Here is a 24,023-nt window from a genome sequence, read left to right as displayed (position 1 = left end):
CGCCAACAAATTGTATTTTGTTTTATTTCGATAAATAGATCAGTCTGTGGTGGTTCCATTTATCGCTCAGCAGGAACTGGTTTAATCAGCTGCTATTTGCTCATTTTAACCGGTTCGGTTCGCTTGGAACTAGTCGAAAAGCGCGATGTTCTCTGTTATTTTAGAATTATAATGCTTAATTAATTATTTAAGAACTATTTGATCGATATACATTTCGTTTCAAAGTTCGCGTGTATAATTTACAATTTCATGTGCTGAGCTTGGTTCAATTCATAACCTTATCATTCCTGTTTCTGCCCGCTTTGTTGACAATCGCAATTGCAAAGGTTGGTGAAAATAAACAATAACAATATATATGTATGAACAAATAGCTTTAATAGTAATATGTAGAACATTTGAAGTGATATCAACACAATAGCAATGAAAAGCTACAATTACAATCGCATACATGCCTACACAGTTCGATCTGTATTTAATTTGGGCTTTCTCTGACTAACTTGATTGATTTATTTGGTTTTTAATTCGTTTAATCTTCCAGGGGTCATAGACCTTAAAATGTTAATATTTTCACATTATAATACAACAAAAAAATCTTACTTTTAGCACTAATAAGAAAGAAAGTAAATAAAAACAGAGATGCCACAACATCTGCGACCTTATAAGGCGGGGATGATCTTAAGGAGGCACACACTAAGTGGTTGCTGTAATTTATTTTTCGGGAATGGTTTCCAAAAGATACATCCAATTTTATAAGGTTTCTTAAACCTATCCCTAAATCCCTTTTTAAACATATTAAAGAATCCTAAATCACATCTATATCTAAATCTAAAATCGCGTTCTTGAAGAAATTACAAGGTTTCAAAAAAAAAAAATGTTCGGTTTCGTTTCATATATAAAATATGCATTAAAAATATTATTTTTTTATTGACTTTATTTCGTTTTTAAATATCTTAGAAGGTAAAGCAGTGAAATAAATCCTATTGAAAATTTACAGGCATGCCCGTCTATTTCGACTCGCCTGGTTATGCTGATCAATATACATATATTTATAAATTTTTTATAAATAGATTATGTATTTTTTTCACAAATATCATATTCCAAATATGGCAAACGAAACTCTTTCTTGAAATGTTTCCAATTTTTGACATGATTAAAATTAAGCCTCTGATGGTTTTCTTGGCCAGATTGGACTTCAATACCCTTAAATTTAAGCTAATAGAAGGTTTAATTATAATTTTTATAAACTTCAAAGCTAATTTTATCTTACAATTAGACGGATAAACGGGTCTTTTAAAATTTGATGTTAAATATAAAGCTTGAATTATTATAATCTTTTTAATTATATAAACTTTACCATAACATCCGATGTCCAGTACCGAAAAAATAATTTAGCAGGAAACATTTTATAACACGCTTTCATGGGATGATACATTACAGACTTAATGGAATGTGTCTTAGAACTTTTAAAGTTATAATCATATCTTTATTATTATAATAAAATACGAGACCTGATAAAATATATTTTTTTTATACATAACTGATAAAAATTTTGTATTTGAAATTCTTCATCTTCATTCATTGCAAACAACCTTCAATCAGGTGTCATTTAGAGGCCCCATTCAACCCATTATTATTAACAATTTGATCTCGTGATTTAGTTGTATTCCGCTTTGTTTGGGGTGTGCTCAACGATAAACACGTTTTATTTTTTGATCCCACGAATTAGAGCTTCCACACAGAACAAAATCAGTTATAGACTTACAAATATTTAAATTAAAAAAAAAAACATATATTTTATAAATACAATTGTTATCCGCAACATTTCATAACCTAGAGTAAAGGATTATAAAATAAAATTCAAAATTCGTTCTTCATAGAATGGTATTCCTTGGGCAGACTCATCCCAAATCTAATTTCATAGTACCCATATTTTATGTATTTCTATTACATGTACATTTTGAAGTAAAAAAAAGTTAATTAAGTGTTATCCTACTATACAATTGCGACGTAACTATTAAAACCGTGAGATCATTTCGTAATTGTTGAAATATAAAAGATTAAAAGATACTTAGTGCGAAATAGTTTTATTTTATGTGTTGATCATAAAGTGACAAAGCCAAAGCTTCCAAATATACTAGTACAAATTAAAGGGGAAGGCCGTAGTGAATTTCATAACTAGTGCACCACACATTTGTTTAGTCGACTGGCGAGGTTTGTTCAGAACGGACGCGATATGGAACCGGAAAACTATAGTGCGGCATATTTCGAGAGAGCTTTGGCGAAAACTTATAGTTGCGAAAAGCTACGCGTGGAAAACTTTCACATCGAAGTGGTAAGCCAAACAGGCGAGAACTTTTGCAGCGTCATCTACCGGATTGCTTTGGACTTTCGCCGGTCCCCCGATGGGGCTCTTGAATCGGGAAAATATATTCTCAAGGATCTGCTGCCCATCGCTGCTGAAGTAGGCTCAAATGAAAAGGATATGTTCGAGCAACTACTGCCAGCATTGTCAGCTATTCTCGACAAAGCTCCAACGGAATTTGGCGAGCACAAATTAAGTGCAGAGTAAGTCAGCAAAAAAAAGAGAAACAAAACTGTTATTGCATTTATTTTTAATTTAAAGATATATTTTTTCGATGTTACTAGTATAATAAATCTTTATAAAAATGGTTTTGCAATTTGTTAATTAAAACCCTTTTTGCTCTTTTATTTGTTTTAACCATGAAAAAAGATAATTACACATTTTGAAATTGAAATAAATAATCATGAATAAAATATGTTCAACTAAATAGTTAAAATAATTTTGCATAAGTTTTGGCACTAATATACAATGTACAAAATGAAATGTAATGTTAATTTGAAAGCCGATTGATACGTTTTCTTTGGGTTTTTAGTTGCCTGCTGGCTGAGGCATCAGCTGGGAAGGAGATCTACATCTTGGAGGATCTGGGTGCTCTCGGTTACGGATCTTTTGATCGATTCCAGGGCCTTAACTTGGAAGATGCAAAAATCTGCCTGAGAAAGATGGCTCAGTTCCACGGCGCTTCCATGATATTGTTTCAGAATCAACCCGAGTTGATAGCAAAGCTTTCCCCTTCGCATTATGGCAATGGACTATCGGATCCCTTCGCCAAGGTCATCGTCCTAGATGGCACTGAATTCGCGGCAGAAGTGTTTGCCGACGAACTACCAGAAATATCTAAGAAAATGAAGGCTCAAATACCAGACGCATATTCCAAAAGAATTGCCAAAGTGGTCGATCCAAAAAAGTCGTCCTTTAATGCGGTTGTCCATGGTGATCTCTGGGTAAATAATATGATGTTTGATAAAGCTAATAAGAAGGCAATACTCGTGAGTGAAAATGTATACTTTTAAGCTTCCGAATTTTAGTTATAAATGTTGTACCCATTTTAGGTGGATTTCCAGAATTGTTTTTGGGGCAGCCCGGCCATAGACCTTCAATTCTTTTTTTACACCAGCATCAGACAAGAAGTATTACTGAATCAGCAGGATGAGCTTCTGACCCAGTATTATCACAGCCTTCAGGAGACTTTAATACATTGTGGGTTTAGAGAACCTCTGCCCACTTTTGATCAATTGAAGAATGAGATGCAACGTTGTTTGTTTTATGCATACTATGCCGTTTCCTGTGAGCTTCCTATTTGCTGTGCTTCACCTGAGACAAGTGCCGATTTCAGTGTACACACTTTTGGGGATCCAGAAGCTATGGTAAAAAAACGTCACCAATTATTTGCCAGCGAGCGAGTGCGCCAAACAGTAAAGGCATGTCTTCCGCAGTTTGATCAACAGGGTATTTTGGATACCCCTTGATTTCGGCACAAATCAGTTGTTTTGCTTGGTTTTTACAGTTTATTTTTAATTTTAAGTGTGTATTATTATTTTATACAAATAAAACTGTTTCATGTATTTTAACTCTGTTATATTATATAATATATATATGAGAAAGTTTAATATCTTCAACAATTATTTTATAATATTTTAAAAACAATTATTGGTCGTTGCTAAACACAATAGGAGAACTGGAAAATCGTATTTTTCGTTGTAACCATTAATAACGAAGAATACGTTTTTTTGATATTACACATCTATTCAAATTTAACTATTTAAAATATTTCTGAATTTTAAGCCTTTTCTCTTCTCAATTATTTATTTAAGTTTCTCTTTATTATTGATTCATTAACCTCTTGCCCATTTCCAGAAAATCAGTTCTTATAAAGGGGTAAAAACCCAACTCAAGTGTTACTTCTTGTGTTTATAAATAAATTTGTTGTCTGCCAAAGTTTTCAGCCAAGATTTACGAGTGTGAGTGTGTGATGCATGTGCCTTGGCTGGCTGCATTAAAAGCGATAAAGTTCTCATCTCACCTCCTTGCAGCTAAATATGCAAATCGCTTTGCAGTTATTCTTAGAAAGTTGTCAGCTGCCAAGTGTAAGCCAATTTGGCTTCAAACGTAAGCCAAGCGAAGCGAATCGGTGAGCATATAGGAGCAGAATGCAGAATCGACGAGGAACATCCTGCAGGAGCGTGGGAGCCAAATGCATTTGACTTCGAACTCGCTTGTCCTTCTTCTAAGTGTTTAAAAAGCAATTTATTGTTCTTGTTCGAGGGCAGTCACTTAACCCATTCAAAGATGTAGTTTGGAAAAGGTAAAAGGTGGCAAAACTCTTGAGGAATTTATTTATCGTGACTTCTTATTCTGTTGGAATTCATAACCAGACAAGGTGATGATGCTTATAACCACAAATAAAATTATTTATTTGGCTTAATTATAAATAACCCCTTAACTGGAAAATATCATCTTTATAATATCCATACATACATATATTTGTTTTTGGTCTCCTAATCCTTATATATTTAAAAAAATCACCCGTTGAAGTTTAAAATGCAATGTATTCTCGTGAAATCACACAAATCGTTTCAACTGTCGGTCAATTACCATTTCCCCCTACTTTTTACCACTTTCTAGCCCCCTTGGGTAATTGTAAACCTTAATTAACATTGAAAACAAACACGAAGACCCAAAGCAAACAGAAATGTGTCTAAGGCTGCCAACCAGTCGAAAGAAACTCATAAATCAATTTTGAAATGCATTAGAGACAGGTAGCCAGCCGCCGTATTTCCCCATGCCCCAAAATTGTTAAGGAAATGGCTTGAAGCAAAGTGACTGCAGAGTTGCTGCAACTCGAAGGGGTCAACTTTCTGGAGCTGGTCAGTGGCCAAAAGTTGCAACAGAGTCAACCCCTAAGACCCAAATCCCCCTCTTCCTTCGTCACCTTTCAATTAATGCGTATTTCTCCAGTGTCATGGTGGAGAAGTAGCTTCCTTTGCTTTCATCTGGGGTTGCATTTACTTAACGCCTCGCCTCAGCACTTAACTTCCGTTTCCTGTTACCAGGGGAAGGAGCTCCGGTTCAGAGTCCCCGACTTTCGGGCAAGGCATTTGCAACTAATTGAAAGTGCAATGCGATGCTGCAGAATGCAATTAATGCCTTGAGGCCCTGGAAGGCCAAAACTCCCACCTTCGAACGTCTGCAAACGAGAAGTTGCATTCGAAACCGAAATGCACAGAAAAATTGTACGAATTTAGGTTTAATTGGGGGTAGTCAAAGTCTACTCAGGAAGTTTGAGGATGTGGTTGGTGAATAATTGCTTTTTTGATCCAAACTTCTATTTTGAACAGAAACAAATAATGGAAAACTAATCATTTCTGAAATTCATATATGCAGGAGAAAATGGTTTGTTAAATTTAAAATTATATTGAAAAAGATGTTTACAAAATGTTTCTTAATAAAATAATAATTGCTCGATGAAGTAAATATTGAAAAGAGAATATATGTAGGTATTCATTTGATCACATCATTTCTTCGATTTTAATATTTGTATTGATACGCTATTGCGTATTACGTATACTTTTAAAAATATATCGAAATCTGGGACCTATGGGCCTATTTCTTCAACACTCTTTAATAATTAAAAAAATATATCTACAAACTAACCAATAAACTCTAAGTTTCCTTAATCTACGATTATTTGGCACTATTTCCTGTTTCAATTCTAGAATAACTCAAGAAACTTTTATCAATTAGCTGCCAACTACTCAGCGTATGGCTGATGTTTAGGAAATGAAGGTCCAAGTCCGAATCCGAATCCTGTGGGGCATACAATTAAAAGCAATAAATTTGCCCAGGCAACCATAAATCAAAGTCCGATCATAATCTAAGCTAAACAAATAGAGAGAAAAAGCCAAAAACGAAACACTCGCTTCCGTTCAGAATGTTCTCCTCCTTTTCCTAAAAGTTCCAATCCAAGGAAGTTCACCACAATCCGGGGCAACAGTCGCTTCGCTTCGTTTATTAATTGTACAACTGTCTCCAATCATAATTAATGAACTTTCGGCACATCCTCGTCCGCAAACTCCACATATCCCCTTATTTCGAGGAGAAGTGGAGGACCAACACTGAAATATAAACACAAATGTTTTCCTTGGCACACCATAAATCTTTCATTTGGCAAATCTCTGTTGGGCCTTTCCGTTCAAATTCTTTTCCCTTCTCCACACTGTTTTTCTTTGTTTTATTTGCTTTAATGGTTGGCAGTATCAATTAGACACATTAAAGGATTTACTGGGCTTAGTTTTATTGTCTTTGAAGAGATTATGTTTAAGCCTGAAGAATAAAAATTCTTGTATTATAATCGTTATTTTATATTCCCTACTCGTATAGCTGAAGGTATGGTCTTTTAAAATATATCTAAACACATGGATCTCAGAAAGTATATATATACTTAATATACAAAAATCTCTATTAGGTTATTTCATTTCTATTTTACAATATTTCCTGGGATTGCTCATAACAATTTTAGAAACTTCTAGTTTAACTAATTTTTTATTGTAACATAAATAAACATTTGAAAAAATTATAAGTATAAATACAGAGAAACCATTTCTAATTGTAAAAGCACCAAAAGAAAAAAAAGTCTTAGAAAAATGGAATGACTTTCGCAAACACTGGTAAAGATTTAATGACGTGGTAATTTCAGTCCGGGAAAGCGGAAAATTACATATGCAAATCCCTTATAATTATCAGCGAAAATCTTTGGAGGAACACATCCCCCATTCGCATTCGGAAAAGCTTAAAAGCAAACACCTAAATTGCAATAATTTTTCATACAGTTTGGGCTTTTCTTCAACGCCACTCATCAGTGGCTCATTTATCAACGTTGTCTGAGCGATTGCGATTAGTCAGTTAGTCATTTCAGAGCCAAATTTAAATAATTTTAAAATGATGACAAAAGCTTTTCAAGGAATCCAAGTAATTATGCGCACATGGCATCCAGAGAAAGGTTATGTGGGGACTACAGGCATTAACACTTTCACGGCAAACAATCTAAAGATAAATGAAAGCATCATTAGTCATTGGCCAACCCCACAAACCGGGTAATCACATGTGTCCTCTGCAATTTTTCACATTCCCTGCCAGAAGGGTGCGATTATTTGTGTTTAAATCCTTCACAGAGCCAAGTATTCATATGCAAATTCTTTGCGGCAGGGTGTGGCAGGTCTCTAGTCCTGCAACTAAGTACTTTGAGGCCTTTCGGTCCATTGTCATTGTGGCAAATTATTTATTGGCTATCATTACTTTGATTGCAGACTACTTACGTTAACGTTTTTAAGTTCTAATCTTAAAACGGAAATTCGAGTCAGGTTTTTGTATCTTATAAATAGAATATATAATATATATTCTGTTGACCAACCTGTTGTCTACCTCAGGATCAATATTAAATTGACAATATGGAAGGGCGCCGATTTCTCAAGAAGCACCAGGATTCCACCCTCTTCTCCATAAATGTTTGTAATGAAGTTACCTATGTGAAACATAACAATGTCGTTTCTTAATCTTCTGTGAATTTAAATAAAGTTACAAGATGCGCGAAAAAGACTTACAAACTCACTTTTACAAAGCATTCTTTGTATGACGTGTTTGTAAAACAAAGGGTAATCAAAACAAAGGCAATCCTGAATTATTTTTGATAAATTTCTTATGGCATTCTCTGTTTACTAGTCGATGCCACCTAAGTTTTATGAGCTCAGCTAGACATGGGTTAAAAAACTAATTACCTCAACCAGAGTTTTTCCAAACTGACGAAACTTTTATGGTCGGTGCGAATTCAGCACTTTCAATATAATTTTTAATGTCATTTTGCATAGGATTTGAATAGTGCAATCGATAAAATTATCTCCTCCCGTCCAAATATCCACATTGCCGTTAAAGATTTTATGACATTTTTGGTCTGTGCGAGTTAAGGCGGAAAATTTGTTGGTCCATAAAAGCGCAGCGTCGTCACTCAGAATGGGTAACACAATTTATTCATAGTGCACATACCCCAGAATCTCAATCCACTAATTCATATTTAAGTGATATGGGCAGTGTTGTGATGTGTATAGGTGGGGACTTTTGCTTCTAATTTTGAATTTATTTCGAGAAAGTTACAGCATAAAAAACTAAAATTGTACAACCTTAAAATATTAATTTTGAGTCTTAGAAAATAAAACCGTAAAATGTTTTTACAATTTGTCTCCATTTAAATTTGTAAATGATAAAATCAAAATGGTTCGATGTGTAGGATTATTTTACTTAATACTCACTTCTTGTTCTGTAAAATATATATAAAATATTTTATTTAGCTTGTTTAAAACTGATTTTTAAAATTCATTGTCAAGAAAACAAAGGCAACTCTGAACCTTAATTTCATGTTAAACTAAGTAAATCGATTTGATTGTTTTCATAAATATGAATGTCAATTTCTTTAACAAATACTTATTATTAAAGTAAATTCACGAGTGTCTTTTACTTACAGCGCATTCCTGAATTGACTTATACACAATGCGGCCAAAGGATCACCCCGATCTGCGTTTTGATGTGATCCCAAAGTTGTTCGATGCACACTTTAAGGTGTTTGTAACGAACCTGGTCCATGTGGAGGAACAGCTTCATCTGCTGCCCCGCCAATTCTGCCGGATGTACACCACTCGTCCGCTGGCCAACCAGTTGCAACAGTATCTTAAATTGCGCAAAGCGAACATTAAGGAGCAGGATTTCAAGGTGGTGGAGGAGGGCCAGCCCTTCCCGCTGGTCCTTAGCGATGGAAAGCGCCTGGAGGCGATGCTCTGCTCCGGGAGTCATTTGGGCCACAGCCTCATCCTGCTCATCCGGCGGCCACAGGATGGCAGATTGCTATACTGCTACTCGGCAGTGAGGCTGGATAATCTCGGTCGTCTGCTGGGCAACTCCATCTTCAACTCATGGATCGTCAAGGGCACCGAGCATCTGTATCTTAATCTCACCTCAGTGAACGAGCAGTTTGAACCAGTGGATTTCGATAGGATGGCAATCACTATCGAGGAATATGGAAATCAAAACAATGGTGTAGAGGTGTGTCTAGTTTTGCCACTTTTTGGCTATGAGGAGATGCTCTGGAAATTGGCACATACGCAACTCAATGGACATATCCGACTTGGTGACGTTCTTAAGGACAGCTATAAGTGCCTCAGTTCCGATCTAGAGCGTTTCCAGGGTTTCCATTGCCTTGGGCAATGGCTTTATGTCTGCTCTTCTCTGGAGCACAGTCAACAGGGTAATCAACAGGAAAACGTAGTTTTCCTTAATATAGAACACCTTAAGTGGTCGCCACCGCCGACGAGGATGCATCTCCGTCAGCTTTGCAGCCTGATGAGACCGCAACACATCCAGGGTATTGTGCACTTCCATTCGAATGGCATTGTCCCGCCCATTCCGACATACCTAAAAAGGTTCAAGGCAAACTATTCTCCGCAGAAGGAGGGCCTAACATTGTCAAGGGTCCAGGTGGAACCACAGGAAAAAGTAGCAAGTAAAGGACACTATCGTGCTTTATTAAACAGAAAGGCCTTCGAATATCTAAACGATTTAGATAGCACTGATTCGGATTAGAAAGAAGGAATCATCTCTTTAATAACGATTTATCAGGCTGTGTTCCTATAAATGTTCAAATAAAATGTTCAGCAAAATAAAGTAAATATTGAAATTTATCAATAAAGCAGAATAAGAGAAATGTACTAATCATCACAAGTTTTTTTTTAACTTTTATATTTAAAACCAAAGAAATATAGTATGCTAATACTATTTTCCAAAGTATTTATTTGGCTTCACTGTTGGATAATACACCCACAAACTAAATTTCTTCCATCGCATTAAAATATATAGAACGAATTTTTGGTGGATCAATAGGTTTTCTTCTGATTTTTTCCAATCTATCATTCCGTTTCTTCTTCCATCGAGGAATACCCAAGACGCTCAAACTCCTCAATCGCTTCTTTCATTTCAAAAGTTGTAGAATTTTTGCCCTCGGCGTAATATTCTTGCTTAATATCTGAATCCGACTTCTTTAAGGAGTTTATATCTAGTTCCTCCAGGGTTGGGGACTGAGATCTCAGCTGGATGGCTTTTCCTGTAACGTTATAGTTACCAAGCTTTAGAAATTTCATTAGCGGTAGATTCCACGTACAAATCTTGGGCATTGTGAAGAGCAATACCAACCCTGGATAAAAGTTTATCTATAAAACTTATTTGTTTTTTAAAAGTATACTTACCCAAATGAACTATATAGCTTATGTAAATAATCTCACCAAGTAGATACATTCCAGTTAAGATTACCATCCACCTGAGGGACGTCCAAAGATTCTTTACAAAAAAAATCGATTGCAGCTTGATGAGGAATTCAAAGATTTTGGATGACACCAAATATATAATCTGTTTTGATGGCTCCTTGGCAATATTCATGTCCACGTCAAGATATTTTTGGTAGGGATTTCCCTGAATATTCGTCTTATTAAAGCACTGAAGGCATCGCACATAGAAGCGGTAGCCGACGGTTATCCAAAGTCCAAACAGACCCCATACGCCAATCACACTTATGGCCGACTCATTAGTGAGATCGAAAACTATAGCCTGCAGGACTATGAATACCAGAACCGACTTTCGCCAGTCGCGCCACAGGATCAGATGGGTTATCTTTTCACCAATACAGCTTAAAATATTCTTATCCAACTCCGCGTTGGGTACAAAAACTGGAAATGAGCCCGAATCGGAGGCCATTTTTTTTGTATAAGATTTTTATGAAATTCTCGCCGATGTCGACTTGTAAATATATAGAAAAGACTGACTACTCGGATACTATTTCAATGGCAGTTAAAAACTAAGTTGTTCAGTTTGTTTTTCGATGAATAACTTGTTAATCCAAATATTTTTGCGAATTTAAAATGAGTAACTTAAATTTGATTTCTTGTATATAACGCGCTACCTACCCAATCACAAACGTTCCCCAAATTTCAACTGCCAAGAGCACGTGTTACCAAGTGGCGTCACCTGCTCCCAGTTCTGTTTGCTAAAGGGGACTAAAATCAGAATTCCCACAAAACATTATCCCCAGTGAATTATGCACAATAAATTGATACCCACTTTATTTAATCTGTAGAAAGGGTTTTCCGCGCATACAAAATGTGGTTTCCCCTTTTGGTTGTCAATTTCTTTGCATAAAATTGATTTTGAATTTGGTTAAAGCTTATAATTAAAAAAATATTGGTTCTTATTTCAAATGCAAAGTCAAAATAGTAGCATGCTAGTATGCTGATTTAAAGTAAGTTTAATAACCTTGAAATTGAGCAAACTGATATTATATTCAGGTAAACAACTTTGGAACTACATATTTAACAATTAGTAATTTGCATGTTTAATAATGATTGCCTTAGGTGTCATATATTTTCTGCAGATTGCTAACTTAAGAAATTTCTAAAGAACTTTTATGGCGGAGAATATTATTTTCTAATTAAATTTTTTTCAACTTCAAGAAATGTAAATCAATCAGAATGATTTTCAAGACCTCTTCGTCACAGCTTCCTCCGCGTTTGATCCGAACCGTCAACAACCTCTTTTGTCCCAATTCTCCTCGCAATCTGGGCAAATAATTTGGGCACAAGGTGTGACCAACGCTTATTGAGGGTTTGGTCGATGACACTCAGCCTTCTGTCTCCCAAGTCAATCGCTTGCCGATTGATTTGTCAAAGGCATTACGCTAATATTTTGGGCAAATACTGGCAAAAGTCACTTGCTGGTTGGCGTCAAAATGACATCGAGTGGTTTAACTTTTCCACCCTGAATATTATGAAAAAAAATATAAAAAAAATGGGGAGGGTGAAATAAAAAGAGAATGATTTAATTGAGTTGTTCAAGTGTCAAAAGGCTTTTAGGATCAAACCGCGCATCAAGGGTCGATTTTAGATTTTTAGTATAATCAAGATGGGCTTAATTTTTGTTTAGAATAAATCATATGATAAAATAAAATTAAATGTTTAATTGCTAAGAGTTAAAAATTGTTTTAAAATGCTTAAGCTATTCTAAAATTGCAAACCCTTACTTTTGATTAATAACATTGAAAACACAATCCCGCATAGTTTTCTATTGAAAAATGAAGAAATTATTACTTATATTATAAACAAAGAGAAATGTACAATAAAAATTTCTGCACTAGCTTAATTAATTTTTATATAATTGTATGAATTGTATTTTATGTTTGTATGTTTATGTATGTTCCCTTCCAAATTACATTTCTTCATTGCCAGTTTCAGATTACTTCACAAAATATTCTCAATTTCTGTCACCTTCAATTAGAATTACAGGAAATTAATATGCAAACAGTAAAATCATTGTATTTGCGTTCAAACATGGGCAGTTTAATTAAACTAAATTCCCCCTTGGAGCTCACATCTCGACGTTTAGCACACAAACTCGAACAGGATATTAGAATGTTTGACAAGTTGTCAATGCATCAAGACAGAAAGGACAAGGCAGAAAATTGCCAAAGAAAATCTTATCGTTCATTTCGAATGTAAATTAAAACAAATACACATAAAATTACTTAAAATTGCAATGATTTCCTTTTGGCCCTGTCAAAAAATGAAAGTCGTCGCATGGTGTGCAAATACCTAAAATATGCAAGGCTCATATAACACTGGTTTTAATGTAGATCAAAGTTAAAATTGGTTTAGATACAAATAGGAAAAATAATTAATAAATAATATTTTCTATATTTTGTAATCTTTTCACATTTAATTTTATTTTGTAAAGATTTAAAGAAGTAAGAAATGTAATTATTTGGCAATCATTTTACTTTTGATTTTTAAGGTCTAGTCAAGTAAACCAAATTTATAGAAAAGTAAGTAAATAAAAGCCTAAAGAAATTAAAGTTTACTTTTAGTATAGTGTCATACATGCATAAGATGTAAGTGTCAAAAGCAACCTGAAAATCTCAGCAAATATTCTTCTTTCGAGCCGATAAAGTTGTCATATGAGTTCGGCTCCTTTAACGCATTCGCTTCGACTTCTTTATGGCCAGGCGACAATGCCAGGAATTTGTTGTATTAAATTCGAAATTGTCTGGGGGCAGGAATCCACCCCAGACATGGACAATGGTATCCCTGTGGCATGGAGGGGAGTAAATATTTCGGCTGCCCCCTGAGTTCAGGCCGTGTCCTTACAGCTGTCAGCATGTTTAATTGAAACTGACACTCAGTGTCATTTTATGGACATTGCCATGCGTTACCGTTACCAAAACTGTAGCTGTAATTCGACTTGCCTTAGTCCTGCTTGATTATTGCAGGACATTCCGAAAGGGGAAGTATCTTCTCTACTTCAAGTATATTCCCTTCTTTTGAGGTTTGCGTAATGCATTGCGAAGTACGTTTCTTTCTTGTTTGGTATATTAGTTAAATTTATGTCCTTGGAATTCCATGTCTTGCATATACTTTGGTTTTTTTTTTAGTTTTAAAAATGGTGGTCTAAGATAAAGTTAATCCATTAGGTTTGCTATCATTAAAGTTATCTACTTTATAGTAATGTTAATCCACTAGGATAACTATCATTAAAGTTATCTACTTTATAGTAAAGTTAATCCATTTGGATTATTAGTTCTTCTCGATCAAGAACTTAATTTATACAATATGTTTTGTAAATACAATAAAATCTCATCCTTAAAAACAGGAATTACAAATTTAATACGGTCTTCAAGTAATCCACACTGCCACTTCTGAGCTTTGACTTGACTGATGCCTGAATATCCATGTTGAATCTCCCATTTTACCATTACCCTTCCTTATCCGACTCTGCAGAACTTTAGCCCCAGCAACACTTAAACAAAAACCCCCCAAACTCACCCAAACTGTAATTATTATTGCTAAGCTCAGTCACCTCGTTTCCTTTCTGGAAACAGGAGAAACGAGCCCTCATTTAATTGCAGACTAGCAAATACTCAAGATATTTTTATGCAGGCAATTCGTATTTTTTCCGTTCAGCGTTTTTCCGACTTTTCGATAGGGGAAAAGACAGCGGCCTCTTTTGTTTTCGTCACGGGCGAGTGGCGAAAAGCAATCACGGCAGCTTCTTGCCAGGAAAAGCAGAAATATCTTTCGCCACATTTCTTTATTTATTTTTTTTTGCTTGCGCATTTTTCCAGGATGTCTTTTGTGTTATTGGTGAAATTAGAATTTCTCATTAAAATAAGTGTTGGCCGAGGGAGTCGCTTGACTTGAGACATTCAAATGTCTCCCAGGGCAAGGTGCTCGTCCATGGCAATGGACTTAAGTCCAAATTCCTATTTTCCCCCTCATTTTTTGTTTATGCTTGGTCACTCATTAGTTGAGCTTGAAATCTGACTGACGGAGTCTGGCATTTATATTTGTATCTTTATTTGTTTGTCTGGGAGTACGAGTTGTTTTCAGCCCTAATGGTTTTTCTATCCAATTGTATAAGGTTCTTTGTGAGTAATTAAAATGCAACTCTTTAACATTTTATATTCAACTTCTTAAGGTTTAAGTTTCTTATCTTGTTCATCTTCAAACGGTGGTGTATTAGTGGTCTAATAGGTTTAAAAACTGAAACACTTAGTGGTATTTTAAGGGTTACGGTATGGATACATTAAACATAATAAAATAACGTTCGGTCTGTTAGACTGATTAAATCCTTTTATAATTTACAATTAGTAACCGTCTGGGTATGATGCTCTTTTGAGTTTTTCACCCTTTTACGAAGAGAAAAATTACAAACATTTTCTTCATTGATAGGGAAATGATAAAAAAACTCTAATAAAACATAAAAAACAGATTTTTCCGTAAAAACACTGGAACAAGATATACAAATATATTCCCAATAATAAAACGTAAGCTACAAAGCTAAATGATTTATTTTATTTTGAAGAACGCTTAAATATTTACTTAAAAAATGTATTCATACTAAATAAAAATTTCCCAATTTTATGTATGTTTGTTTTGAAAATATTTTAGTATGTGTTCTGAGGTTTATTTTAAATGCCTTTCTTAATACTTAATTTAAATAAAAATGTTTCTTTCTAACCAATATAAAACTATACAAAAGTTTTATTCGATTGAAGTTATTTACACGTTGTTGGTTCTTCTGGTTAAAGAATACATTTTTTCTGTGCATTCTAGGGAATAGAACTAGCACCTCCGCCTTTGTATAAGCCAAACTTTCCGTTTTGGCCAACTTGTTCCATCCTGACCACTCTCATTGCACCACATGCATCCGCAGACATTTGATATGGGGCACAACATTGTTGCTACTTCGTTGTTTGAAGTGTGGGCAAAAGTTTGAGCTTTGAACTTCGGCTTGTTACATTCAAGTGGCTGCCATGTATAAATGTTTGCCTTTTAGATCCACAAAACTTTATGCAAAACACACGAAACTTTACTGAATATGGGCGAACTGTTTGCCGGTTTCAGTTTTCTGTTTTCTGTTATTGTTCTGTGGCTGTTTCTATTTCTGCATCATGTGCTCCTGACAAGCTGCGTAATTTCCACCGTCCCCGGATCTGCAATAATATAGATAAAATACAATTTCCTTAAGCAATTTTTGTTTTAATTAATTCTGTATTACTATTTTTTGTGACTTCTACGTGCCTGGAATTTCTCGCTTTGGCTTCTGTTTAATGTCTTCACCAAAAAAAATTTCGCCCCCTTAGGACTGCATTTAATTTTTCCCTTCCATTTGCTTTTTTTCTGCTTCATTTCTTTGTTTTGCTGTGCAGTGTAATTAGCCACCTTCTGACCAAGACAGCTGCTGATGCTCCTTATATTTTTGTACATTTTTTTCAATTCCCTGTTGTGCATAAAAAGTTTAGGTTGACATTTTGTAGCAACAGTTTGTAATTTTCTTACCCCTTTTTTCGAAGCATTACCATTTTTCCTTCACTCTATTTTCTTACTAATTTCTTGCTTTGTGCATTTTACTTGCAGACTGGTTAATTACATTAGGAAAACGGTTGAGTTTCTGTTTTGCATTTCAGTTTGTTATCCCTTCCGGAATTTGCAGTTGACATTATGGAAAGGTAAGACGTTCTTTAATATTTTTTCTTAAATCAATTTAAAAGTTTGCCATCGACATAAAAATACAAATGTTCAATTGAAACTTTCAGGTTTAAGTTTACAAAGTACTTAAGACTGACAATTACTATAATACTCATATTCTTAGAAATAATAAAGAAGATTTAAATAACCATACCTTTTTTCCTTATTATTAGTTAAATTCATCCTCGTTTAAGCTTATTTCATTGAAACCTTTAAATCTCTTCCACATCAAGGACTTTAAAATACTTTTACAAAATCTCGTCACTTGAGACAATTTAATCGATTTAAATTTAATGGTAACTTTATTACTTCTCCACATGCTCGATGTAACTGGATGCGGAATATTGTAACACGTGATTCAATTTCGTTCATCAATTTTAATTGATTGCTTCAATTGGTTTCTGTGCAAAAGCCTCTCATCCTTTCACCAACTGCAATCCCATCAAGATTTTTATGTCCATAGATACTTTATTTGCAGCTATTTCATCCTGTTTCGGCTGCTGTACTGTTTTATTTTGACGATTTTTATGCGTTTTTAATGTGTGTAGAGCAGCTACTCCTTTTATTTCCTTTCCTTTTTTTTTGCGATTCGGTTGTAATTCGATTCCTAAATGTATCCCAATTTTTATGTGTTTCTACAGTAAGTTTATAGCGGTATTGTTCGCATATGGGCGTTGGTATTCGCCCTCTTTGGATCGTAAAGTTTTCCGATTTAATGCATTTCGCGGAGCCTTAAAGTATGCCACACTAATTAGCATATGAGCTGCGGCTAGCTGAGCCGCAAACTTACAGCTTATCGCAAATATTCTCAAACCCCGATCCGATCCAGAACCAAATGGGCACCATCCATTAGCCATTAGCCGTGGGCCCGTCGTAAACCTAGGACAATATTGACGTAATCGACTTTCAGCTGCCGCCCGGCGACACAATTTAACCACAAATGAGGCCTAGCCGTGGGGCAATGTCACCGTCGCCGATTACTTCAAAGTCGCCTTTGACTCACCCCTCCACTGATTTTCCTATCGGAATTCCCATTCCCTAAAATCCCTCTCCAAATCCCATCACACATCACTTGGCCACAGCGCACCTCAAACAACCACAATTCGCAGGCGGATTGCATTTGTTTTCACATTTTGGGGTGAGACAATGGTTTACTTAACTTGAAACAATGAGAAATGTGAATTGACCGGAATGCGGTGGGGAAAACCACATTTGGTCGTAACAATCCTCTTTAGACTTCGGTTTACAAGTTAAAATTGATACTGTGCTTTAAAAAGTTAACTTCGTTTTGGAAAAATGCAGTAATAAATATTTAAGTATGCAAATCACATATAAATAATTTAATAAAATTTCTTAAAAATTATTTTTACAGTTTGATAGTTAAGTGATATATATTCTCCCCTTTTAAAAAAAAACTTCGACTTTTTAATCAGTATATAAAACCATCGAATAGAACAGTAAAAACAATAACCAATACAAATACCCTTACTTTTAATAGATTTTAGGTTATTTTTGACATTATTTTTTTTTCACACCAAACTGATTGTTATTGATTTTTATTTTTGGAATTAAATTTAATATGCAGATCTTATCAAAACTAGTCGCCCCTTAAGATAGCCTTGTATTTTGATTGCATACTTATTTTATTTTAATGTGGATAACTAAAAAAAATGTAAATAAATTTCGAAGACATTTTTAACTAATATCCAAAAAAAAGGGCTTTTTCCAACAAATTATTGGGCACTAAATTGGGCGCTAAATCCCAAAACAGTGCACTCATTTCTAAACCCTCCTACCCCTCGTTTCCATTATAATTAAGAACCCTCGCCTTGGGCCTTTTGAAGTATTAAACAGTGACGAGGCCAACGCCGTGAATTATGTTTCACCATAAACTTATGCACGATATACAGATGCTGGACATAAAAATTGTGTAAATGAAAATTGAGGCCAGTCAGCAGCAATAAAACATTGCGTCAAGTCTGGACCGGGATTAGGATATGGACCTGGATTTCATATCGTTCTAATGGAGGACGACACCCCAAGAAAACCACCGTGAAGATCTGTGTATTTAGATAAATAAAAATATGACAGCTGACACTAAAAAGGAGAGACGCACCAAGTACTCATCATAATTAATGCCGCGGGGTTGGGTCGCAATAAAACCCTGGAAGGATTCATATGGATAATTAAGTTATGGCGGGTGCCAACAGAAGGGTTAAGGTCTCCCCGCGAATGCAAACCCAATAAAATGATCGTAAAACTTTGGCCGAGCACTCAAAATTTTAGGAACATGTTTTTAAGGCGCATATTTTAATTTCAAGATGGATTTGGAAAGGACTTTAGGGGGTAGGGTTGGTCATAAAACAAAATACCGAGTGGACATTAAAAAATTTTCATCTTAATTTGTTTATTAAATGCACTTATTTTTTTACAGCTTTAAAATGTTTTAATCCAGTTACCAATTTTTTTTAATTTAGCAATAAACATAACTTTATATTTTGTTTTTAAAAAGCTAAAAGGTCAAAACGGAAAACTGGTTGGACAAAAATAATAAGCAAGGAATATGTGCTTTGCCCTAATATTTATTTCTTTTATTTGTTATTTTAATGTTATTATTTATCAAGACGAAACCGTCCATTAAATACATACATATCTGATTAATAAGATATATTTGATATCAGGTATTCTATTGGCTTTAATTACTTTTTTTTCCTCATTACTTGAAATTGATTTCGAGTGCTTGGAAATTGACTTGAATCGTTTCCTTCCCCAATGTCCCAATCTACCATAAATAAAAATCAACCCACCCCAATATCCACCACCAATCACTGGGTTCAACAATCTTCGAACCCCTTCTTCCAGTTCCAATACCAACAAGAAAGGAAAGCTAACTTCGGGCGGAGCCGAAGTTGATATACCCTTGCAGAATACTCTGTAAATTATATTCTCCAAAATTATTCATATGATGCATTCTTAATACTCATAAAAAATCCCAACTTCCTAACTTGACAAACACCAAAGTTATGGCATTTCCGATCAATCAGTTATATGGCAGCTATAGGATATAGCCGGCCGATCCCGGCCGTTCCGACTTATATACTGCGTGCAAAGGAAAGAAGGGTGTGCAAAGTTTGAATTCGATATCTTTAAAACTGAGAGACTAGTTCGCGTAGAAACAGACAGACGGACAGACAGACGGACAGACGGACAGACGGACATGGCTATATCAACTCAGGAGGTGATCCTGATCAAGAATATATATACTTTATAGGGTCGGAGATGTCTCCTTCACTGCGTTGCACACTTTTGACCAAAATTATAATACCCTCTGCAAGGGTATAAAAACCATATCAGTTGGCTGATAGAACAAACTTTTATGCGCTTGTTAACAAAAGCGTGAAATTCAATGCCCGGGACGAGCTGAAGAGTATAAAAAATAAGAGTAAAATTTACGACACTCCGAATTAAACTTGATTTTTATTTAAATAAATTGCATTTTATATTCCACCCCCCTCCGTGCCTGGCACAATAATAAGCAGGCAACGCTCATAATTTGCACCGGAATCCGATGATGATGCCGGCGGATAATGGTGATACGGGAGTGTATGTATTTTCCTCAGGATAAGACTGACTGGCGACGGTTTGGTTGCTGGTTGCTGGTTTCTGGCTGCTTTATGCATTTTTATTTATTACAGCGCCAGGAAATGTTTGTTGATTTTCCGCTGCTCGGCTGGCACAAAAAAAATCAACTCCAGCCAGAAATTATTTTCTAGACGAACGCGCCCCAAAAAACATAAAAATGAGCAGGCAGAAAATACTCCAAATTGTACAGAAATCTTTTTTTATATATCATTAAAAACGGAAATGTTATGCGTCGCAAAGCAGCGCATCCGTTTTAAAAAGAACCAAGTGAAACGAATTGATAAAATTGTGTTCAAATATTTCTGAGATGGAATGAAAGGAAGCACACTCCGGCAAGCCGAAATGTATATACCCTTGCAGTTATTGCAAAACGACAACATATTACTAAAATCAATGAAGCTATGCCGATTTTGAGCTGTATATACTTTATAGGGTCGGAAATGTCTTCTTCGCTGCACTGCAAACTTTGGCTAAAATTAAATTACCCTTTGCAAGGGTATACAAACTTCAGTCATAAAATACGAAAAATATAAAAGAGGTTAAAGACACGTCGGTAATCTTAAACAAATTAATTGAAGGAATTAATTAATAACGAACAAAAAAAAATATATAAATAATATAATAAATAAATATATGCGTATATGCTTGTAAAAAAAGGGGGAAAGAAACAAGCTGATGTTTATATCCCCATGCTGTCATAAATAAATTTGATTAATTAATTTGTTTATTTGTCCAAAACTTCATTAATTTTAATAAATATTAGATAACTTTTTAAAATTATTCTCTTTGCTTCTCTTTAAGATATGGATATGGTTTCCCGAAAAGAAAATAATGGCGTAAAGTAGTATATAAATAATTAGTAACTTTATTGAACAAGTTAACAGACTCTTAGCTATCGATATTCTTCACTCTACAAAGATAGGGTTCCACGGTGTGCAGGGTGATCACGAAGTTGAGCTTCATTTTCACCTGTCGTTCGCCGAGGGGCTCAAACAGGAAGTTCCTCAGCAGGTGGGCCAGAACCATTTTGAGCATCACCATCGCATATCGCTGGCCCAAACAACTCCGTGCCCCCGTCATAAAGGGTATGAAAGTGGTGGCCTCAATCTTGGGCTCCGCTCCACTGGACCAGCGATCCGGCTTGAAAACCAAAGGATCCGGAAAGAAATCCTTGCAACGTCCCATGTAAAGAGGGGAAATGATCACATCGCTCCCCTTGGGTATGAAAAACTCATCTGAAAGTGCCAAACATTCAAGTCATAATAAATATTTGTTTGCTGGGAATTTTACGTAGTGTGTATTAATGTTATTTAGACATTTATATTTATCTTTAAATTAATATTTTTTAAATGACTACAAATATTCAATAAAATTAAATTTTTGTATTTAATTATATAAAAACCTAATTTAAAGTCCTTTAATAAACCAAATATTTTCAATGAACTTGACACACAATTGTTGAAAATGAAACAATTATATCAATTTTAGAATGGTAAAGACAGTTTGCGGTATAAAATAAATTTCTATTAAATTTAGTTGTAATAGTGATATAAAATTAAAGTACAAGTGTACTTACTGATTTGGCAGTTGGCTGTGGCTCTTCTTGCTGTAAGTGGACCCGAAGGATACATGCGCAGTGTTTCCTTAACGCAGGCTTCGAGGAACTCCAGTTGACGCACCTGCTCCATGGAGATGGGTTCGCTTCTGTCTGTGCCACACACCGACAGCACCTCCTCTCGACAACGCTCCTGGTATTCCGGATGAAGGGTCATGTTGTACATGAAGAACTTGAGGGTGGTGGCCGTGAGATCAAAGCCACCGAAGATAATGGTATCCACTTCCTCGCGAATGTCCTTGACCGACAGGGGTTGACCATCAGGTCCCTTTGCAAGGAGCAGGCTATCCAGGAAGCAATGTGTTGTCCTACCTTCCTCATTTTCCGCATTCTTAGTGCTCTGCGAGTTGCGATTCTCCGCATCCTGGCTAATCTCATCCATTCGCTTCTGGATAATGCCCTCCGTAAAACCATGAAGTGTTTTCAATAACTCCTGTTCTCGTTTAAAATGCAATGTTCGCCGGAAAATAAACGGACTGCGATATAAGATGTTTTTTAGTTTCGTATCGATGATCAGAAGGATTCTGAAAAAAAATATAAAATTAGTTATATTAGTTGTTTTCTACAAAAAAAGTTTATTTTATATGCTTTAAATTTGTAAAAATGGTTCAAATAATACCAAATTTTTTTTATTGCATACTATATCATAAATTATTTATGGTTGCAGAATTGCACCACTTGGCAATATGTAGGTGTGACCCAAATGTGAAATATGACACATTAAATATTTATAATCTACACGAGGTAACTACATTTTATGGGATAAAAGGGTAAACTGGTAATTCTATGTATGAACAAATGTTTGTTTTCTTTCACTAATGTGTGAATTATCTAATAACTTATCTCATTTGCTGAGTTGTAAAAAACTAGATGCAAGTTTTGGGGTGCAGGTTTTTCGGCATAAATAAAAATAACTTACTCGTTTACAGCATCGAGGTAGTCCGACTTTGCATTCGATTGGGAACCCACAGAGACCCCGAGGGCCGTTTCACAAATAGTGTCCAAGGTGAAGCAACTGATCAGCTTAAGGAAATCCATTGGCTCCCCGGACTCAGCAAACTCAGAAACTCTGGACAAAAGAATCCGTGACTGCTTCTCGAAGACATCGACAAACAACTTGACCATCGCATAATTAAAGGCTGGCATGATGATCTTCCGGCGATGGGACCACTTCTCGAAACCACTGGTGAAGAGTCCTTCGCAGAGCCAATTCTCGAATACGGCATAGTCGGCGGTCTTCTGCAAAAGCTGTTGGGCACTACACAGCGCCTGGATGTCCTTGGGATTGCAGTCCAGTAGGTAGAGCTTGGTGCCCATCCACAGCTTTCCGCGATGATCCTTCAGATGGTTGGTCACCATTTCCGTGGCACGGCGAAACGGATGTGGCCCCACCAATTTGGCCAGGATGTGGAGATGGCCAATGATCGGAAGGGCCGGTGGACCTGGCCAATTGTGGGTGAGCCGGTCAATCCTGCTCTGGCGCTCGAAGACATATAGCAGGTATAGGGTAAATGCGATTAGGAGGAGACCGAATCCTAGCCAGAACATCGCGGCGGAGGTTCTAGATAGTAACTGCCTCGTAACGACGTCGCATCGAGCGTTTTAAGCGGAACACGGACGCAGAGTTAAGATTGTTACTATAGGGTCACCGGACCCAAAGGTCACAAAAGTTGGCTGTAAAGCGGATTTACACTCGGAAAAAAAAATAATGATCGCAGCACAATCTAAAATTCGCATAGTTCACGCTTAGACATTTTTTAATTTGATAGTTATTAATTCATTTTCTTAAAACAATACAAATGTTTAAATGTTTAACTTCTTAACAGTAAATGTTTTAACTATTGTTTATTTTTTATTTTATATACTATTTATGTATCATGTATTATAATTATTTAACATCTGTCTTTGGCTTAAATGGTTAACTATAATTATTTGCTAAATATTTAATTTTGAGAAAATACAATTAAAAAAAGTTATTCGGTAAAAACTATTTGCACTGTCAAACCATTTTTGCGTTTCAACTGAATAATTCTCAGAGCACACATGGATCATTTTGTTCTTATAAATAAACAATAACTATTTTAATGAAGATCCATGAAATATTTTTTTATTGTCACTAGCAATTTAAAATCACAATTTAAGAGCTTTGATTTTTTACAAGTGCAAGAACTAAACGATCTTTAAGTTTTGCGCTTGGTTTTATATTGTGAAATGCACCGATTAAGAGCAACTGTCAGGTCGACAGCGGTATTAACACTGCGCATATTTATTTATACGAAATTCGTACACCCCAATA

General features: G+C 35.4%; 4 protein-coding genes across 5 annotated transcripts; 2 read left to right on the top strand and 2 right to left on the bottom strand.

Annotated features, from left to right (window-relative positions):
• The first annotated feature begins 212 nt into the window (after window positions 1–212).
• Window positions 213–10,107, top strand: LOC108047489. Of its 2 annotated transcripts, none has more exons than XM_017127686.2 (2): window positions 213–326; window positions 8,877–10,107. In XM_017127686.2, exon 2 carries the CDS (start codon window positions 8,903–8,905, stop codon window positions 9,986–9,988), a length of 1,086 nt encoding a protein of 361 aa, XP_016983175.1. In that variant the 5' UTR covers window positions 213–326; window positions 8,877–8,902; the 3' UTR covers window positions 9,989–10,107. The 2 variants fall into 2 exon arrangements, with proteins under 2 accessions (XP_016983175.1, XP_016983176.1); XM_017127687.2 differs by lacking the exon at window positions 213–326 and adding an exon at window positions 8,716–8,781.
• LOC108047488 lies at window positions 291–3,891 on the top strand. The gene is made up of 4 exons (XM_017127685.2): window positions 291–326; window positions 2,109–2,565; window positions 2,895–3,351; window positions 3,415–3,891. The coding sequence occupies exons 2-4, from the start codon at window positions 2,234–2,236 to the stop codon at window positions 3,829–3,831; spliced, it is 1,206 nt and encodes a 401-aa protein (XP_016983174.1). The 5' UTR covers window positions 291–326; window positions 2,109–2,233; the 3' UTR covers window positions 3,832–3,891.
• A 57-nt stretch (window positions 10,108–10,164) lies between the features above and the next one.
• On the bottom strand, window positions 10,165–11,194 carry LOC108047483 (reticulon-2). Its single transcript, XM_017127681.2, has 2 exons — window positions 10,648–11,194; window positions 10,165–10,595 (listed from the first exon to the last, which is right to left on the bottom strand). The coding sequence occupies exons 1-2, from the start codon at window positions 11,150–11,152 to the stop codon at window positions 10,312–10,314; spliced, it is 789 nt and encodes a 262-aa protein (XP_016983170.1). The 5' UTR covers window positions 11,153–11,194; the 3' UTR covers window positions 10,165–10,311.
• A 9,755-nt stretch (window positions 11,195–20,949) lies between these two features.
• On the bottom strand, window positions 20,950–23,462 carry LOC108047481 (probable cytochrome P450 312a1). Its single transcript, XM_017127679.2, has 3 exons — window positions 22,647–23,462; window positions 21,689–22,251; window positions 20,950–21,347 (listed from the first exon to the last, which is right to left on the bottom strand). The coding sequence occupies exons 1-3, from the start codon at window positions 23,273–23,275 to the stop codon at window positions 21,001–21,003; spliced, it is 1,539 nt and encodes a 512-aa protein (XP_016983168.1). The 5' UTR covers window positions 23,276–23,462; the 3' UTR covers window positions 20,950–21,000.
• Between the last annotated feature and the right edge of the window lie 561 nt (window positions 23,463–24,023).

Source organism: Drosophila rhopaloa, unplaced genomic scaffold (assembly GCF_018152115.1).
Source record: "Drosophila rhopaloa isolate 14029-0021.01 unplaced genomic scaffold, ASM1815211v1 contig_150, whole genome shotgun sequence".
Lineage (NCBI taxonomy): Eukaryota > Metazoa > Arthropoda > Insecta > Diptera > Drosophilidae > Drosophila > Drosophila rhopaloa.
Note: the sequence above shows the minus strand (reverse complement) of the source record. Positions and strands in the feature narration are given on the sequence as shown.

Excerpts from the sequence above, each read along its gene's own strand:
- LOC108047481 (XM_017127679.2), bottom strand. The coding sequence starts at position 23,275 with ATGTTCTGGCTAGGATTCGGTCTCCTCCTAATCGCATTTACCCTATAC. Across the intron at positions 22,252-22,646 it reads TACCTCGATGCTGTAAACGA|AATCCTTCTGATCATCGATA; the intron begins GTAAGTTATTTT and ends ATTTTTTTTCAG. Across the intron at positions 21,348-21,688 it reads CACAGCCAACTGCCAAATCA|ATGAGTTTTTCATACCCAAG; the intron begins GTAAGTACACTT and ends TGGCACTTTCAG.
- LOC108047489 (XM_017127686.2), top strand. The coding sequence starts at position 8,903 with ATGCGGCCAAAGGATCACCCCGATCTGCGTTTTGATGTGATCCCAAAG.
- LOC108047483 (XM_017127681.2), bottom strand. The coding sequence starts at position 11,152 with ATGGCCTCCGATTCGGGCTCATTTCCAGTTTTTGTACCCAACGCGGAG. Across the intron at positions 10,596-10,647 it reads AAGCTATATAGTTCATTTGG|GGTTGGTATTGCTCTTCACA; the intron begins GTAAGTATACTT and ends ACTTTTATCCAG.
- LOC108047488 (XM_017127685.2), top strand. The coding sequence starts at position 2,234 with ATGGAACCGGAAAACTATAGTGCGGCATATTTCGAGAGAGCTTTGGCG. Across the intron at positions 2,566-2,894 it reads GAGCACAAATTAAGTGCAGA|TTGCCTGCTGGCTGAGGCAT; the intron begins GTAAGTCAGCAA and ends TTGGGTTTTTAG. Across the intron at positions 3,352-3,414 it reads CTAATAAGAAGGCAATACTC|GTGGATTTCCAGAATTGTTT; the intron begins GTGAGTGAAAAT and ends TACCCATTTTAG.